This window comes from Chamaea fasciata, unplaced genomic scaffold (genome assembly GCF_029207755.1).
Source record: "Chamaea fasciata isolate MVZ Bird 193981 ecotype frontalis unplaced genomic scaffold, bChaFas1.0.hap1 SCAF_15, whole genome shotgun sequence".
Classification (NCBI taxonomy): Eukaryota; Metazoa; Chordata; class Aves; order Passeriformes; family Sylviidae; genus Chamaea; species Chamaea fasciata.
In genome coordinates, this window is record NW_027094100.1 from 9,969,479 (window position 1) to 9,987,237 (window position 17,759).

At 58.4% G+C, this 17,759-nt stretch overlaps 2 protein-coding genes across 2 annotated transcripts; one reads left to right on the forward strand and one right to left on the reverse strand.

Annotated features, from left to right (window-relative positions):
• Nucleotides 1-2,415: 2,415 nt before the first annotated feature.
• LOC136297507 (cationic amino acid transporter 2-like) lies at nt 2,416-7,405 on the forward strand. The gene is made up of 11 exons (XM_066197449.1): nt 2,416-2,788; nt 2,893-3,048; nt 3,290-3,458; nt 3,711-3,847; nt 4,211-4,433; nt 4,872-5,008; nt 5,367-5,469; nt 5,600-5,742; nt 6,090-6,256; nt 6,813-6,921; nt 7,178-7,405. Exons 1-11 carry the CDS (start codon nt 2,416-2,418, stop codon nt 7,330-7,332), a joined length of 1,872 nt encoding a protein of 623 aa, XP_066053546.1. The 3' UTR covers nt 7,333-7,405.
• A 1,924-nt stretch (nt 7,406-9,329) lies between these two features.
• On the reverse strand, nt 9,330-17,103 carry CCDC69 (coiled-coil domain containing 69). The gene is made up of 9 exons (XM_066196977.1): nt 16,855-17,103; nt 11,771-11,840; nt 11,208-11,368; nt 10,935-11,010; nt 10,686-10,759; nt 10,350-10,451; nt 10,067-10,186; nt 9,753-9,850; nt 9,330-9,608 (listed from the first exon to the last, which is right to left on the reverse strand). The coding sequence occupies exons 1-9, from the start codon at nt 16,900-16,902 to the stop codon at nt 9,440-9,442; spliced, it is 918 nt and encodes a 305-aa protein (XP_066053074.1). The 5' UTR covers nt 16,903-17,103; the 3' UTR covers nt 9,330-9,439.
• Nucleotides 17,104-17,759: the final 656 nt, after the last annotated feature.

Below are 17,759 nucleotides of genomic sequence, written 5' to 3' on the forward strand. Positions count from 1 at the left end.
TTCACCCTGTGCTGCAGTGAGGGACAACAGCCCTGCTCTCCTGCTGGTGCCCCTGGCTGTGCCATGGTGTGCTGAGCCCCCCCTGCCCCAGAGGTGCTCACAGTGCCCAGCAGCTCACTGGGTCTCTAGATATGGGGCTGCCCCATAGAGCCAGGACAAGGCAGCCTTGTGGTTAGACTGCACATCTATGCTTTAGATGCTCTGGATCCTTCCTTGCTTTCCTCCTGCATAGCTCCTGCTCCCTCCCTCTGCTACTTGCAAGATGAAAGCCAGAGGATGGGCTGAGCCACAGCCTGAGAGTTTTTTGTCACAAAATATTGTAAGCAGATTCAACCTGAGTGCTACCTACTAAATAAAATCAAAGTTAGCTCTTCATGCCAAAGCACCTCTCCGAATCTCTCCTCAGAGCCCAGACCTGGTTCTCTTCTCCCAGGATGCTGATGACCAACCAGGTGACCCCATCACTTCCTCCATGGCCTCCCCTTGCCAGGAGCAGCCGTGCAGAGCAGCCGTGCTGGTGCCCAAGGACACTCATGTGCCTTACCGGCCCCAAGGAGCCTCACCTGGGACCCCCATCCACACAGCCCTGTGTCCTTATTCAAGCCCAGCTCTGGACTTAGCCCTGCCCCTGCTTGCACTTTGCTGCTCAGCCCCTGTGAGCTGCACCCCAGGAATGCCCAGATACCAGGGAAGTGCAAACAGCCTCAGGATTTTGCTTTGGGGAGTTACAGCTGGACATGCTGCTGCAAACATCCCATGGAGCTGGGTCTGTGCTCCTCTGCCTTGCTGCTGCAGTCCATTTAGGGACCTGTTCACCTCCCTCTGTGCTCCCCAGGGGCAGCTGGGGTCAGTCACAGCTGTAGGTGCATGCACCCCTTAACCCCAACCCAGCCTTGTTACTGCTCCTCTCTGCCTGAATTTCCTCCAAAACCAGCTCCACAGACTGAGATGTGGGTCCTGGTGCGAGGAGCAGAGACAGAGGGAGAGGGTTCCCCCTTCCACCTGCCATAGGAGCTCGGAAAAGTGAATTAAACTCCCTTAATAATGCCTCTGAGCCTATTAGCATTGCAGGCTGTGTGTATGATTTGGAAGGCGTTGTGGGAAAAATATTTCCGCATAGATTTCCCATTGTGCAGCCTGGAGCGGTGGTCAGCGGGGGGAGCGCCGGGGTGCTCCCGAAAGGGATTTAAGGGGAGAGCGTAAGGGGGGCTTGCCCGGTGCTCGTTGTCCCCACCAGCTCGCCGCTGGAGCAAAGGATGGCTGGGGTGAGTGTTTTGTTTGCAGGAGAAGGGAAAATCACCGGGGCGAGGTGCCCTGGGCGGGGCTGGGGTTGTGCGAAGGGTGGGAGCTGCTGGGGGGGCGGGGGGTGGAGGACGGCGCCTTCTCACCCCCGAGGCACAGCATTTGTCCTGGAGATTGGAGCTCCCTGTTCCACCAGGAGCACCTCATCCTGTGGGTCATGGTTCCAGGCAGGGTTGCCCCTGTCCCCTCCAGTTCCATGCCACAGCAGGGATCATATGTCCCCTGTGCCACAGGGATGTGCCACTGGACAGGGTTTCCACCACCTCCTGTACATGTAAGTAGCAGATTATGGCATTTGGAGTGTGTGGCATGGCTTTTGCTTTGTTGTGGGGTAACCTGGAGGTCCTGGCAGCACCGTGGGATGTGAAGGCAAGTTATCCAGTCCTGGAGGATGTGCAGGATGGGGGAAAACACAAATCCCAGGAACGCCATAACAAGCACACCTTCCCCCAAGCCCAGATGTCACACAATTTGGGGTTTCTGCCAGACTGACATCGACATTGGTGCCCCCAGCAAGCCAAAGCACTTTTACACAATTACTGCACAGGCTGGTGGCCCAGAGGTTCCAGTTTCCTCCTGAGCTGTGCCACTGACCCACAGTTAGAGGTGCTGCAGGAGCATCTCCAGCTATCAGGTGGGCCCTTCCTGGTGCTCTTCAAGGCAATTTCCAGGAGCAGAGCATGTCCCATCCTTCCTTCTCTGGCATGGGTTCTGCATTTCAAATAGTTTCAATGTCAAAGCTGGGATAATCCTGGCTGTTTGTGTCCCTGCTGGGGAGGCTGCTGGAGCAAGAGGGCTTTTTGAGCTGGTAGGGGGACAAACATGTGTCCTAGTCCCCTCTCACAAATTGGGCAGAGCCAAACAAACCCCAGTCATGCGTAGCTCCACTTGTCACTGGGGATGAGAGAGCAGGACAGCTGCTTGCGCCCCATCTTGCTCCAAATTTTTCTGGCAGAGACAGAGAACAGGCAGCACCCAGCAAGTCCAGGAGCACTGTGTGGATGGTGGGAGCTGCAAGCCAACCGCTGAGGCTGGGTTTGTGTCACATCCCCAGGATGGTCAGTGCCCGTGGGGGAGCAGTGTCCTTACTCCTGCTGCTTTCCTCCCCCACAGATGCCGTGCTGGGGCCACTTACGCTCTGTCCCGAAGCTGCTCTCCCGCAGAAAACAAGTCCCAGGCAACTCAGAGGGCTCCAGCCTCCGCCGCTGCCTCTCCACCCTGGATCTGGTTGCCTTGGGAGTGGGCAGCACGCTGGGGGCTGGTGTCTACGTCCTGGCAGGGGAGGTGGCCAAGACCAGCTCTGGCCCCAGCATCGTCCTTTCTTTCCTGATTGCAGCTGTGGTGTCTGCCCTGGCAGGGCTGTGCTACGCCGAGCTGGGGGCCCGTGTGCCCCTGGCTGGCTCTGCCTATCTCTACAGCTACGTGACAGTGGGCGAGCTCTGGGCCTTCCTCGCTGGCTGGAACCTGCTGCTGTCCTACATCATTGGTATGAGGCCCTCTTGATCCCTCCCACCACTGTGTCGGTGGCTTTGCTGGGTGTTCTTTGAGACCTCGCAGGACCACCCGGACACAGCCATCTCCTCTCCCCAGGTACAGCCAGTGTTGCCCGGGCCTGGAGTGCTACCTTTGACCAGCTCCTCGGCCAGAAGATGGGGAGGTTTTTGAGTGCTCACGCAGCCATGAGCTCTGTGGGGCTGGCAGAGCACCCAGATGCCTTTGCCACTGGCCTGGTGGTCCTGCTGGCAGGTAGGATGCCTCCCCCTGTGCCACCCTCCATCACCCTCCACTGTGGGCTTTCCAGGATGGGGCTGACCCCTCAGAGGCTTTGCTATTTTCCTGAGCAAGGAATGGGGAATGGAAAGGGAATCTGGGGAAACCTGCAAGTTGTCCTGAATTTACCACTGCTCCCCTTTCCCACCCTTCTCACTAATGTCTACCCTGGTGTCATTGAAGGGGGCTCATCCAGTTTTGATTTTTTATTCTCCAGGGCTTCTTTCCTTTGGAGTGAAGGAGTCCACCATGGTCAACAAAGCCTTCACAGCTCTCAATGTTCTCATCCTGCTCTTTGTCACAGTGAGCGGCTTCATCAAAGGCGACACAAACAACTGGAAGCTCAGGGAGGACGACCTGCCACAGGCAGCTGTCCCTGAGGCTGGGTATGAGGGGCTTCACTCTCCCTGTGCTGCCTTCAGACTGGGGTGGGGAGTCAACCCCCCAGTGCTTTATCCCAGGAGATACCATTTCTCCGTTTCTCCCTGTTGGCAATGTGTCAAAGAGACAAAGGCGTAAGCCCTGCTGGGTTGAAGCTGTGTGTTGAGCGGGTTGGATGGACTGTTCAGCTTGACCCCATCCTGGAATCCCATTGCACTGACCCCACTGCACTGCCTGACTCTTCTTCCTCCTCCCAGGAACCAGTCCATGGCTGACAACACGACCAGTGCCTTTGGGGTGGGAGGCTTCATGCCCTATGGTTTCACTGGGACCTTGGCTGGAGCCTCTACCTGTTTCTATGCCTTTGTTGGATTTGACTGCATTGCTACCACGGGTAAGTGACCTGAGGGTGCTGCTGGTGGGACCCTCCCTGCGGGCTGGGGGGCTGTGGCAGTGACTGGCCCCACAGCTCTGGGAACTAGTGTATGGCTGGGAAATGGGCACATTCTCAGCTCTGTGCTGCAGCTACTCTCTCCTGCCCTTTTTAAGAGTCCACATGGAATGTCTGGGCTAATCCTGAAGCAGAGACATTCTCCATCCCAATATCCCTGGGGCCCAGAATGTCTAGTGGTCCTTGCTAGGTCTCTGTCCTCTCTTGGGGCAATACAGGATCTGCTCTCCAGCCTGAGCTAGGCTCTTAGCATGCCATGCACATTAAATGAGCATCTGTTCCTACAGCTGAGCTTGTCCTCCCCAGGGGAAGAAGTGAGGGACCCGCAGAGATCCATCCCCATGGGCATCATTCTCTCCCTCCTCATCTGCTTCCTGGCCTACTTTGGGGTGTCTGCTGCCCTCACCCTGATGATGCCCTACTACCTCCTAGACACCATGAGCCCACTGCCAGTGGCTTTTGAGTATATTGGCTGGAGCAGTGCAAAGTACACAGTGGCTGTGGGGTCACTGTGTGCCCTGACCACCAGGTGAGGGGCGTTCTCTGATGGCGGTTCTGGGGTTCAGAGCAAGGTACTGGAGCTGTAACACATCCAGGAGATATCCCCAACCCCTTCCTCCTGAATTCCTCCTTGCCTTTCTTGCGTGGTCAAAACCCCTTCCACACAAATCCTAGTGTTCCCACCCTGGCCCTTCCTGTAGAGCAGCCAAACCCATTGGCATGCCACTGAAAGAAGTGGTCAGGTGGCAGCATGTCCACAAGAGTTCTGGCATGCACAGGTGACTGTAGACATCTGTTCTGTGATGCTGTCCTTCATCTGATGGTGAGGAAGGTGATGGTCTCATTAGATGGTCTTGAGAAGGTTATGGGCCATACAGATGCATGGGAGCTCCCTTGGAGGGACAAAAGGCAGGATGGTGCCTCCTGGATTCCTCTTCTCCCGCATCTCCTCCCCTCTGTCATGCAGCCTCCTGGGCTCCATGTTCCCCATGCCACGGATCGTGTATGCAATGGCTCGAGATGGGCTCCTCTTCAAACCTCTGGCCAGAGTCAGTCGCCGTCAGTGCCCAGTGGTGGCAACTCTGGTGTCTGGGGGAGTGGCAGGTGGGTGAGTGCTTGGGCTACCCTTGACTGTGAGCAGGGCTTGGGGGGTGTCCTCGTTCCCTCTAGCTTGACTGCAGCTGTTTGAGCAGTGTCTGTTCACCCAGAGACAGACCTCCTCATGGTGGGTGAGGACCATGGGGCCTCGATGGTGTCCCAAACACTGGTTCAGCCTCTCTGCACTGCCGGGCAGGAGGTGACAGGATGCTTTGTCCTAGTGACCAAATCGTCACCAGTTCATCGAGGTTCTGTTGCAGTGGGTGTCAGGGGGACATGGGGAGGCCAGGAGAGTATGACTGAGGTGGGCACAGCAGCACTGCCAGCTGTGCTCAGAGGCTGAAAGGGCTTCTCTTCCCCACAGCTCTCCTGGCCCTTCTCTTCGACCTGAAAGCCCTGGTTGACACCATGTCCATTGGCACACTGCTGGCCTACTCGATGGTGGCTGGCTGTGTGCTGCTGCTCAGGTGAGGCCGCGGGGACAAGGGACAGGGCTCACCCAGTTTCTGATGTGGGCCATGCCTGGGACAAGGCTCTGGCCTGGGTGCACTGCAGGTGCAGGTTTATGTGCATTGGCATCCGATGTCTGCTCCTCAGGTATCGGCCTGAGCCTGGCCCTTGGGGCACTCCTGCAGGGAAGGTCCCAGCTGTGCAGCCCTGGTGGCACCATCTGGTCCAGCCACCCCCCCAGCCCACCCCTCTCTCCTCTGCTGTGGTGGTTTGGGCTCTGACAGCTGTAGGTATGTCTGGGAATGATGGATGGCCTCTACAGGGAGCTGGCGTGGGGGGACCCATGGGGGCATCCCTGCTGAGGCAAGGCCTGGCAGGTTCCTGCCCAGTGAACACCACCCAGCAGCAGATGTAGGCTCCTTCCTGCCCTCACCCCGCTGCCACACAGCTGGCTGCCCCAATGGGACCTCAGGAAACCTCCTGCTCCCTCTGCTTCCCAGGCTGGAGAGAAAAGTTAACCCACCATGAGAAGCCACACAACCGTGTCCCCTGATTGTCATTTGTCCCACCATGGCAGCCTGGGAGAGGGATGGGCCCAGCCCAGGGAAGCTGCCCTGACACCATGGTCCCTCTGCAGCTGCCCTGGCCTGTGCCCTGAGCTGGGTGAGCACTGCTGGGCTGCCCTGCCTTCAGGCTGGGGGTGCCTGGTGCATCACAGCTCTGGCCCTGCCTCTCCTGGGGATCCTGGCAGCAGCTCTTCTCATCTGGAGGCAGCCTCAGAGCCAGGACAAAGCATCCTTCATGGTGAGCACCCAGCCCAACCCTTGGGATGTACCCAGGAAGAAGGACCTGGGGCACAGAGGTCAGGGAAGTGCTGCAGCCCTGTGGGGAAAGGGTGCCATTTGGGGGTGTTGCCTCAGCTTTAGGTCAGGCACATCTTTGCTGCATCCACATTAATACGGTACTGCTGGAGGCAGCATGTAGCTCGTGGGGTTTTCCATAGGGACCATGAGGGTTCTTCCCCCCATGACCTGAGGGCTGAAGGGGCATCTCCCAGCCCAGCCTTGTGCCTGCTGGGGAATCAGAGCTGCTCTTCAGTAAAAAGATACCTGGCCTTAACACCTTGGCTTAGTTTTATGAGTGCTTTGCTGCCTCAAATCCAGCAGTACCTCCTGCAGCAGTGCCAGGACCTGCCAATCAAAACACCCTCCACAAGCATCCCTCTCCAGCACAGGCCGCAGTCCCAGCTTGGATCTCTGAGCCTCACAGACAGGCTGGGCTTCCCCTTGCCTGTGGACAACTAGCCAAAGCAGCAACGAGCTGAATTTAGCTGTGGAATTCACCCTTGTGCTCCCTGCAGGTTCCCTGCCTGCCCTTCCTGCCTCTCCTCAGCATCTCCATCAACACTGTGCTGGTGTCCCGGCTCAGCGCGGCCGCCTGGCTGCGGTACCTGCTCTGGATGGCCGTGGGTAAGCACAGCCACTCAGGAGCTCCCAGAGCTGGCACCAGCCCACCTGGGTGGAGCCCTGGAGGTTTGAGAGCCCGTGGCACTAATGCTGCTCTGAACGGTGGTGGGGAGGGAGGAGATGCTGGCCTTTGCTGTCCAGCAGTGGTGGGAGCACCGTGCCCCCTGATAAGTGGCCCAAAGGAAGGGGCGAGCACTTGGTGGCTGGGAGGGGAAGGAAGAGAAACACTCCATACACACCCTATTCTGCCCTTTCCCAGGTCTCCTCATTTACTTTGGTTATGGGATCTGGCACAGCACTGAGAGCCACTGGCCTGAAGGGACAGGTCCCTGGGAGATGCCAGGAAGCAGAGCCGGGGAGGTGGCCCTGGAGCCCCGTGGGACTGCCCTGTGCCCATCAGCTCCAGGGCAGTAAAAGGGGGTGGCCAGTTCTTGAGTGTCGGGCTCCCTCCATCCTGTGCCCAGGGGGCAAGGAAGCCCCTTGGGCTGTGGGCCCTGTCCCACAGAGGGGCCCAGCCCCTGCCAGAGCTGCAGGAGCTGCTTCCCTGAGTCTGGTGAACCTCCCTGAGCAACCCAAATCCTCAGAGCAAGCCCCTGCAGTTCTGTTTGGAGAGGATAAAGCACACAAGTGTTTTTGCTGCTGTTACTGGGCTGTGGCTTTGTTTTTTCCTTTGAAATTTTTTTTTTTCCTTTGAAACATTTCCCTGCAGCTCCCCACAGGTCCCCTTGCCCCTGCCCACCTTGCTCCTTCAGCTGCTCACAATGGGATGGAGGCTTTTCGTGCTGCCCTGACCCTCCATTTTCCCTGGGCACCCAGCCTGAGCTGACCTATCATTCCCCCCATGACTGCCAAGGTACTGCCTGGTCCAGGCTTTTCCCTCCTCATAGTGTGCAAGTCCTTTTCTGCACTCATTTATTCCTCCTCCTCAGTTCCCAGTGTCCCCTTTCCCAGAGTCGGGCACATTCTTCCAAGTCCCACGCAGGATCTGCCTTTGGGGCTCTGGGACATGGTACCAGGTGTCCAGAGCAGGATCCCACACCCCACCAGCCTCATATCCATTTGTCCAGAAATCCTGATCCCCTGAGCCATAACCAGGCAGGGTTTCCTGGGGCATCCCCTGCTTTGGTGCTACAGCACCTGGGGGAGGCACAGATGATGTGTGTGGCAGGACACGGTTCTGACACAGCAGGCTCCCCCATTTCCCCCTCTGGCCACCCCATGGAGGTGTGTGGGTAAGAGCTGGACCCCACATCCACGTTGCCTTTCTGGCTGCCCGTTCAGCTGCTCTGCTCCTGATAAGGGTCAGCACAAAGGACGGAAGTGGCTGTTGCAGTGGCCCTGATGCTGGGAGGGTCTGGGTCTGCCCTGAGCTGGGAGCCCATTGAAATGAAGGAAAGGAGGGAAGGAGCAGGAAAATGGGGATCGGCTTTAAAGGCCTCATCTGGAGCTGCCTTGTTGAGTCTTTGTGGTGCCAGCTCCCAGCCTTCCCCTTCTGTATGGGGTCTGGAGCACACAGCCCCACTCTGGGACACTCCTGCATCAGCCCCTCAAACCACTGACATGGGATTCCTGAGCTGCTGCTGCTTACAGATTTGTAATCTAGCCAGCAGCACACACACACACACGCGCGCGCGCACACACACACACACGTACAGCCCTGGCTAAACAGCCCTGGGGAGGGGACAGGCCTGTGACAGCCCCAGAAGAGCAGTGACTCCCACCACACTCGTGCACCCAGGGGAAAGTGCTCGTGTGCACCCAGCCCTGACCCCCAGCCATGCTGGCAGCACCTTCCCTGATGGGGATGCATTGGCTGGAGCAGAGGGATGTGACCTGCCAAAGCCTGATACCCCCTGGGAGGATGCTCTGCTCCCTGGATGTGCAGCTCCAGACTCTGTCCAGCATTTAGGGAGAAGATGGGACTGGTGGTGCTGCAGGGACAAGCAGGGCTTGGGGTCTTTGTGGCCATGAGCTGGGACATGCCTGAGCTGCAGGAGCAGTACCTGGCAGACATTTGCTGAAGGTGCAGGAGGTGATGGGAATAGGAGGGCACGGGTGGGAGCCCTGCCTGCTGAGGTTAACCCCATGTCCCCAGTGTCCCTCATCCTCCCTGTGCTTGTCCCTATCCTGTCCTAGTGGCCTCCTCGTTGTCCTCATGCCCTGGGGCAGCACTGGTGCTGTTTATACTCAGTGCCAAGCGCTGGGTCAGATCCGGCCCAATGCAAGTCTGCCTGTTCTGGCTGACCCCTTTCCCCCCCCAGACAGCCCCTCGCCACAGGAAGGGGTGCAGGGACTGCACGGGTGTGAGGCCAGAGTCCCTCTGCAGCCCCGCTCGGGCTGGGAAACGCAGGCAATAAATGTCCCGTGAAATGCTCCATTGCTCCGGTCCGTGAGGCACCCCGAGGGCTCGGCCAGCCCGGAGCCCTGCCCCGACTGGGGGGCACTTGTGAGAGCAGCCCTGGGCTCCCAGGGCTGCAGGGAAGCCCCGGCAGTCCCCGGGCAGCGCACGGTGCCGCCGGTGCTACGTGGCGATGAGCGGCACCTCGCCGGCAGCCACAGGGAAGGGGGTGCCGTCCCCCGCGTTGAGCACACGGTACAGCAGCTCCTCCTTCTCCCGGCGAGCCTGATCCAGCAGCTGCGCCTCCTTCTCCAGCGCCCCGCGGGCGGCCTGCAGCTCCTCGGACAGCTGCCTGCGGGCAGAGGGCACAGGCTGCCGGAGCCGCCGGGCAAAGCCCCCGGTGGCACCACAGGCTGCCAGGTGTTCCCGCACTGCCACCTGTCCCCCCGCATCGGAGATGCCGCCCGTGCACCGCGGGGGTGGGACCAGCACTTACCTCGACGTGACCAAGTGGTTCTGGGTGCGAACTTGCAGGTCCTCGTTCTCCTGCTGGAGAGTTTTCACCTTCTCCTCCAGCAGAAGGTTCCTCTCCTCCTGGAAGGGGGTATGAGGGTGAGGAGAGAGCTGGGAAGCACTTCTGAGCCCCCTGAAATTCTGGCCTGGGGGCATTGCTCCCACATCTCCTTCCCACGCCAAGAGAGGAAATGGGCTCCATCCACCCTTGCTCCAGCTGCAGTTTCTGGGCAGAATTTAGGTGGGTAGGGGAGCTGAAAAGAGGAAAGCCCACCTGTGATGCCCCTTTCAACCCACCACGGTCTCCAGGTGCAGCAGCTTCTTGTCCAGGCCGTGGATGTGCTCATTTTTCATCTCGATGACGAAGTGCAGGCTCTCCAGCTCCTGCTCCCAGAAGGGGCTGGGGCTCCCATGCTCCTGCAGGGCCATCACTCGTGTCCAAGGGACCTCAACACCTCCCCAGGACAGGCTTTGCTCCCCCCTGGTTCCAGCCCCACCCCGCCAGGGTCTATCAGAGAGGCCCCTTGGCTTCGGGTCAGCACCCCAGAGCAGGTCCCCTCCCTGGCACCCCTCCCTGCACCTGGATGTGCTTCTTGTAGTCTGTTCTCAGGAGTGACTCCTCCACCCGCTTCATCCTCTCCTGGAAGGATTTCAGCTGGGAATTCAGTGCCTGAATTGTCTCCTAGGAGAACCAGGGAAGAAGCAGAATGAGAGGTATCTGGGATTTCTTTCTGAGCCTGGGGACTGCTGGGCTGTGGTACCCAAATAACACCAGGGCTGGAGGAGCTGGCATGGTCTGTGAGCACACCAGGGACTGGGGTGGCCACTGAAGAACGTGGGGCACCATGGCAGAACCAGCAGATGGTCCTCAAGCCCTCCACAAGCCCCCCCTCCCTGGGGATTTCTCTGCTGGTACCTGTAAGGCTGCCTCAGACCTGCGGTGGGACTCTGTCAGCAGCAGCTTCTCCTGCTCATGTGCTCCCTGGAGCTCTGTGGGGGAACATGAGCTGAGTGCCACCAGCGTGGGGACATTGGGACAGGCCCCACCTGAGCCCCACAGTGCTGGAGAGCAGGGAACAGCATCCCAATGTCCCCTCAGGCAGCCAAAGGGACACTGGCAGTAGCAGGGAGAGGGGAGGGGAGTGCAGGGAGCCCTGGCACGCACCTTGCAGGGTTTCCGTGTGCTCTCTCCTCAGGGCATCAAGCTGTTCCTTCAGCTCCAGCTCTTTTCTCTTTTCCACCTGGGAAGCAGTCGGATGAGAAATTGCAGTGTAAGGGATGCAGAGCTTCACTGCTATGGGCTTCCTCAGCCTTTCTTAAACCCATTCTTCTCCCCAAAATGGGAGAGCCCCGCCCAGCCCGTGCCAGGGAAGACCTGGCTGGTGACACGCTCCACGCCCAGCTGCTGCCTCCAGCTGCACCAGCCCTCCCAGCTGACCTGGATCTCAGTGTCCTGGGAGAGGCTCGCAGTGCCTGCCTGGCCAGCATCCCGCAGCTGCTCCTTCTCCTCCTCCTGGTCTTGGAGGAATCTTGCACTGTCTGTCCACTCCTCTGGCCGTGCCGCCTTCTCCCCATCCTCAGGAAGCAGGGAGGCATTGGCTGCAAGACAAACAACGGCTGAAACAGCCCTGGCTGCCTTCTGCTGCCTGGGCTGCCAGCACATCCTGGGGAGCTGAACCTGCCAGTGCCAGGGCTGGGTTCTGCACTGCCCTCTTCCCATTGGAGAAATACCTCCCTCCATCACAGTAGTCCAAATTAGCACTAATTGGGATGGTGCTGGCAGGCTCAGAGAGGACACAGAGCTTGTCAGGTCTCCTGTGCTGGGGATGACCTATCTGAGAGGAGGGGATGCTGTTGTCTCCGGGATGCCCTGTTTGCCCTCCTGCACAAGCATGCACCTACATCATCCCCACCTCCCTTGTGGCATCCTGGGGCTGTCCACTGCTTCCTTAATATCACTCCGAGAAAGCAAAGCAGGGGGAAAATACAATTTTTGCTCACCATTCTCTGTCTTCAAGGCCGAGAGCTCCTGGGAAGCTGGTCCCCTCTGCTGCTGGGCTTTTAGCTGTCTCTGGCAGAGAGAGAGGGGGCTGGAGCAGGGGGGAACAGAGAGGGGCAGGTGGCTGCAGGCAGAGAACACCCTGCACTGAGCCTGCATCAGCTCTGCTAAAACATAGATCCTCGGAGAGCAGTGGTCCCTCCCCAGCTCCCTGCCCTCTCCCAGCCCTGAGCACCCATGGATATGCATGTACTGCCCATCAGGCAGCCTCAAACTCATGCCAATTCCCCGCATCCCAGACAGTTCACCATGTAACATTCAGCTGGAAAACCTGGGGTGCGCACACAACATCCCACTGACACGGTGCTGGTGCAAAATGGGCTCCAGCAGCAAAATATTTGGTGGGGGAGAGCAGACAGCACTTGGCAGGGTTCCAGCTTTGGCACTCCCTTTCCACCCTCCCCCTGTCCTGGGATGCTCAGCTCAGTCTGGCCCCTGGCACCTTGCAGCGCCCCCAAACACACACCTCTGCCAGGGCCTTACACAGATGGGCTTTGACACAGCTGGAGCTGGAGTGAGAAATGAAAAATAACCATAAATCAGAGGCGATCCAGCCCCTGTGCAGGGCTGGCAGCCGGCGAGAGCAGGCGGCGGCCAAGCAATGACCTCAGGAGCGCAGGAATGCGCTGCACGGCCCCACGCTCCCGCACGCTCCCACTGCTGCCACGGCGCTGAGATAACCCAGAGCCGGGAGCTGCCTCCAGCAACACAGCTCCGTGGGATGCCTTCCAGTCCTGCATGGGTTTAATTTAGTCACTTGGAGGGGAGAAAATAAAAAAAAAAGTGGATATATTTTTATCAGTTGCTGAAAGATGGAAGGAAAGCTCGCAGGCTCTCAGGGCTCGGCCTCGCTGGCACAGGGCAAATCTGGTCCCTGATGCCTATCACTGAGCTGAGCTTCTGGTTAAGGGCATGGATGCGTGAGGGGTGAGAAAATTCACCTGAAGGCTCGCTGCTGCTCTCCAGCCCCCGCAGAGCTGCCCCTAAAAACAGCGATCCCTGCGGAAAGCAGCCCTGCTGCCCGCGGGGAGCCGGGGACCCGCTGTGCCGGCCGCTCCCCGGCTCGGCCCCGCGCACAGTGGCGCGGCCAAAGACAGCGCGGATTAGGGAGCCTGGCTTGGGAGAAAAGCACGGGAAAGCAAACAGACGTCCTTGTCTCCGCCTCCCCTGCAGCCCCCCTTCTGGAGCTGGAGGGAGGCGCAGTTCCAGAGAGCAGGAGAACTCCAAGCCTCTGGGAAGCCACGGCTTTATCTTCCCTTCTATGGCATGAGCAGCCGCGGCGTTGAACGTGGCCCAGGCGAGGGGGCGAGGAGGCACCGGGCAGTCAGAGTTCGCGGGGCTTGTTCTTGTCCGCACAGCTCACCCTGAAGGCGTGGGGTGCCCTGGGATGCTGCTGAGTCCTGGCACACCTGACTGCAAAGTGTCCCCAGGAATCCCCGCCTGTCCCCTGACACACCTGATGCCAGTGTGCATCTCCCTGGCATTTAACGTACCCGTGTCCTGTAATGGGTTTTGAAGTCGGGGGTAGGGGCCAAGGGGAGAGATGATTGAGACAGTCGAGGCTGTGCAGTCCTGAGGGCATCATAAGGGTCCCAAAAGGCCTCATCCCCTAGACCCACATCCCATATCCCCCGCTTTTTTCACTGCAACAAAGCAAAGACTGTGTAGGAGGACCCTCCTGACACGGGGGGGGGGGGGTGGGGGGGGGGGTGTGACACAGACCTCAAGGGTTTTTGATGATCTCAGCAGAGCTGAGAGCAGGATGCTGTCACCACCTCCAGGAGGGCCCCCAAACCCCCAAACCAAACCACCTCTGCTGCATTTGTCCTGCTCTCTGGCAAAAGTGATGCTTAAGGAGAGAGAGCCCAGGACTGGTCACCTCCATAGCACAGACCCAGCGAATCTTCACCTCTCCCCCACACCCCAAATCCAGCAGGATGGGACCTCAGAGCCCCTCAGACTCTGAGGAAGATGATTTGAGACACCTGCACTGAACTCAGAAATAGCTGAAGCAAGCAACAAGCTCACCAGCATCAACAGACAAATCTAAATACTTGCCCTGAGGCTATGACTGAGGCACCTTCCCACCTCTAGGAACAATTAAAATAGCGTCTAGAGCTTATTTTAGTCATAAGAACTCAATTGTCCTTTGGGATAATAGCTCCACCTCTGGTGTGAACAGCAAAAATTTGGCCGAAAGCTCTGAAATATGGAGGGACTTTCCACTGTCACTTCCAGAGAAGCTTTGTGACACCCGAACCTCTGGTATCGCCTGGCGCATTTTGGAGAGCTAGGAAATCATCCTGGAATCCACTGTGTGTGGAAGGAGCAGGTTGGGAATTGCTCCAGCTGGAACAGCTTTGGCCAGGGGAAGAAGCAGCCTGATACATCCTGCAGGTGGGGGCCATCCACAGCGTAGCTTATCCTGTAAGGTCTGGGAAACCTCTGCCAAAAATACCTTCCAGCTATGAAAAAACCAAAAGTATCTACATTCTTAGAACTAAATATTTCTAATAGTCTGGAGCAGAAATGTTTATGGATGGATTAATAGGGATTTCCAGCAGGACCTGAGTCATCTCCAAGGGTGCTGGTGTGGGGAGCACCAGTGCAGAGCAGCTGGCACAGTGTGGGCAGCCGAGGTGGCTGCAGCCTCTGCTTCAGCTCTTAGCGTGAGGTGTGGTTTGGGCTGTATTTTTCTTCCTCTTTTCTTGTTTTACAAGTACATTAAGCAATTCGACCATGTAACCTAGCAAAGGAAATCACAAAGAGTCAGGAAATGAGTATTTAAATCCTGACTCTGCTCCTGGGAAGGAGGCTTTGCTTTGTGGCTGTGGAGAAGGGGGCCAGGATTTGGTCCATGGCTATAACACCCCCCAGGACCTGCAGCAGATGCTCAGTGCTGCCAGAGCAATGCTGGCACAGATCCGTGGGACCTGTCTCTAACCCTGCTGCTGTCTTTCCTCCAGTGATAGTGATGGTTGTGTTAGGAGGTGATTATCACCTCTCCTACAGTCAGATCTGTGCCGAAGACTGTAGGCAAACACTTCACACTGTTGACTACCCCGAGTTTTGCATTCTGACCCTTCCCTGACTCCTGGTGTTACCTCAGTTCCTAGCACTTCAAAATAAATCCTCCCCAGCTCTGGAAGGCTGCCAAGCCTCAGCCCTGACCTTTTGGGAAGGCAACTTGGCCTCTCTCGCGACGGGTCACACGAGTGGTGACTGTGAGTGGCCAAGCATGGGTGGATGGAGCTGAAGGGGAAGGAAGCCCCAGGGACAGCGCCCATAGCTCAGGGCTGAGTTCTCTCTGTGCCTCCCTTATCACCCTGCTGCCCGCAGACTGGTGCCAGGGAAGGATGAGGCTGCCAAGGCACCTCCCCCAGGGCACACAGTGGCTCCTGGTATGTCATCCACCCAGCCCAGCGACAGCTCCTCAAGGTCACCTCAAACCTGGGACTGGCCTCAAAAGCCTCTGCAGCCCCCAGCCCCATTAGAGTCCCCAAACCCATGACCTGTGCATGGCTTCTGGCTGGGCTTTCCCCTGAGGTTTGAAGTCTCTAACCTCAAGCAGCCTCAAGGGACCAACTCTGCAAGTCCACCCATCAGCAGTGGGAGGTGGAGGTCTCCCATCCTGCCTTTTGGCACTCCGGACACGGGAACATGGGCCCGGAGTGGCCCCACGCCTGCCCTTATGTCATTTAGCCGTAATGAGAATTTTAAGTGCTACTTTCAGAATGACTTTCAGTCACGGCAGCAGGGCTGCTTTATGGGTAATGACTGTTGGTGAGCAGTGACACAGGGCTGAGCAGAGGAGGTCGAGAGCGGGCAAGTGCAGGAAGGGAGGCATCTGCAGGCAAATGACAAATTTCCGTGTTTCGGTAAATGTGGGGCTCTCAACACCTGGGGCCTTGGGGCTGTGGTTTCTTCCTGTCCTATGCCCGTTCTTGAGAGCTCTCAGAGTCACAAATCAGCTCAGAAATATCTGATCTTTTGACATAGCAAAGAGTGGGATTTTTTCCATGATGTGGAGAGGCGACCAAGCCTGCAAGTGCTGTAAATAAAGGCACTTGTTGGCTGCAGGGCTGTGTGAGCTCCGTGCCTCCTCCCCCCACACATCCAGCAGTGGTCCCAGGTGGCTGGACTCTCACAGCTGGATCTGCAAAGGGCCACCCATGCTGGGGGCACGGCAGCACCACGGGGTCTTTCTGCCTCCCCTCCTTCCCCTGCCACCCTCCAGTGATCACAGCACCCAACACCAGTAAGCACAGCACATCTGACAGCAAAAACATCTCCCGAGGTCAATGGTGTGACACCGGGGCAGCATGAGCACATCAAAGAATAACAATAATAGTGACAATAACAATCAGCAGATAATTTCAGACCTAGCCAAGGAGGTCTTCAGTACAGAGCAACGTATTGAGATCTGGGGGGACTCAGAGTGTTCCCCTATAGGAGTGTTCTCCTACAGGAGTGATGCCTTCAGCACAAGGGGACACAACCTTTGGAACGAGGGAGGATGCTGTGGGAGGCTGGCAGAAGTCTAGCTGGGGTAACCCATCCCTGTCTTCTATGGGACCAGCATTTCCAACAGGCATCATCATCCCAGATGCTGCACCCCCTTAATTACAGAATTCCCCTGATGTCGGGGTGAGCCTGGAGAGGTGCAGGAGAGTGCAGGAGGATGCAGGCGGGTGGATGGCTGCCAGCTTTCATTGTCCCCGCTGCCACCTCCCCCACCGCGATGCCGGTGGGGTCCCACGCAGCCGGGGATAGCTACACCGCCCGGCCCCACCGCTCCCCGGGGCAGGGAGGAACCCACGCCGGGTGCTCCCGCACCCCTCGTCCCCAGCAAAACTCCCCGCAAACATCAGCCCCACGCGAACCCCAACTCCATCAAAACCCGACAGTTTGTACACTCGGTCCCACGAGAGCCCGACCCCACGGAGCCCCGACCCCACGCGAACCCCGACCCCGAGCGAAGCCCAGCCCAAGCCCAGCCCAGCCCCAAAGCCCCCGGACCCGCTACCTCGGCACCGACGGGGCAGCAGCGCAGGGCGCTGCCGGTGCAGCCCATGGAGCCCCGGCGGGACCCGCTCGCTCAGCCGCGGGGCGCGGGGCGCGGCATCCCCCGGCGAGCGGCACCGGTCAGGGACGGGACGGGATGAGCCGCCCCAGCTGGCAGGCAGAAAAAAAAATAATTAAAAAAAAAAAGTAATAAAAAAGTCCGGCAGCTGCTGACAGGCAGCGCCGGGAGAGGGTGCTCTGCACCCCCGAGCCGCGGGCAGGGCCCCCGGCCGCAGCCTGCCCGCCCCCGGGGCTGGCCCTGGGCCCCCTCCACCCCGGGGTGTCCCCGCCCTGGGCCGGGGTGCTTCGGGAATGCTCTGTCCCAGGGGTCCTTGCACTGAGGATGCTCCGTTGTGGGTGTGGGGTAAGGAGAGCAGGACCCCAGCATTGGAGGTGTCCTCTCCTGGGTGAGGAGAAAGGGGAACAGGACCCCTGCAGCAGAGCTAGGGTGGGAGCAAGACCAGCTGCTCAGGGGGCTTCCACTGCTGAACCCACCCCAGCCCCCTTAGGAGTAGAGATAAGGGTGAGAAAGCAGAATCCATCTGGCTTTTGGCATCACCCCCTCAAGTATCAGCTTTTATGGGGGTACTTGTGGAAAAATGGTGGGTTTGGGATGTTTTTCCTGGCAGGAGCTCTGCTCTGGGGATCATTGTGCTGGCTGGAGAGGGCTTTCAGTCTGATCCATATTGCCTGAGGGACTGCACCCTGGCAATCCTTCTCTTGAGCATCCCAAACACCCCAAATGCTGGGCCTGGAGCCACGGTGCCCTTTTCCAGGAGGAAATCCTACACTTTGGAAATGGGTCCTGAACATGTAGGCAAACACATGGATTTGAAAGTGTCCCATCTAAAAAAATAATGTGAGGAA

Coding starts and splice junctions, on each gene's coding strand:
- LOC136297507 (XM_066197449.1), top strand. CDS start 2,416: ATGCCGTGCTGGGGCCACTTACGCTCTGTCCCGAAGCTGCTCTCCCGC. Junction 5,009..5,366: donor GGTGTCTGGGGGAGTGGCAG/GTGGGTGAGTGC, acceptor TCTTCCCCACAG/CTCTCCTGGCCCTTCTCTTC. Junction 5,470..5,599: donor GGCTGTGTGCTGCTGCTCAG/GTGAGGCCGCGG, acceptor TCTGCTCCTCAG/GTATCGGCCTGAGCCTGGCC.
- CCDC69 (XM_066196977.1), bottom strand. CDS start 16,902: ATGGGCTGCACCGGCAGCGCCCTGCGCTGCTGCCCCGTCGGTGCCGAG. Junction 11,369..11,770: donor GGCCTTGAAGACAGAGAATG/GTGAGCAAAAAT, acceptor TTTGTCTTGCAG/CCAATGCCTCCCTGCTTCCT. Junction 9,851..10,066: donor TGCTGCACCTGGAGACCGTG/GTGGGTTGAAAG, acceptor ACCCCCTTCCAG/GAGGAGAGGAACCTTCTGCT.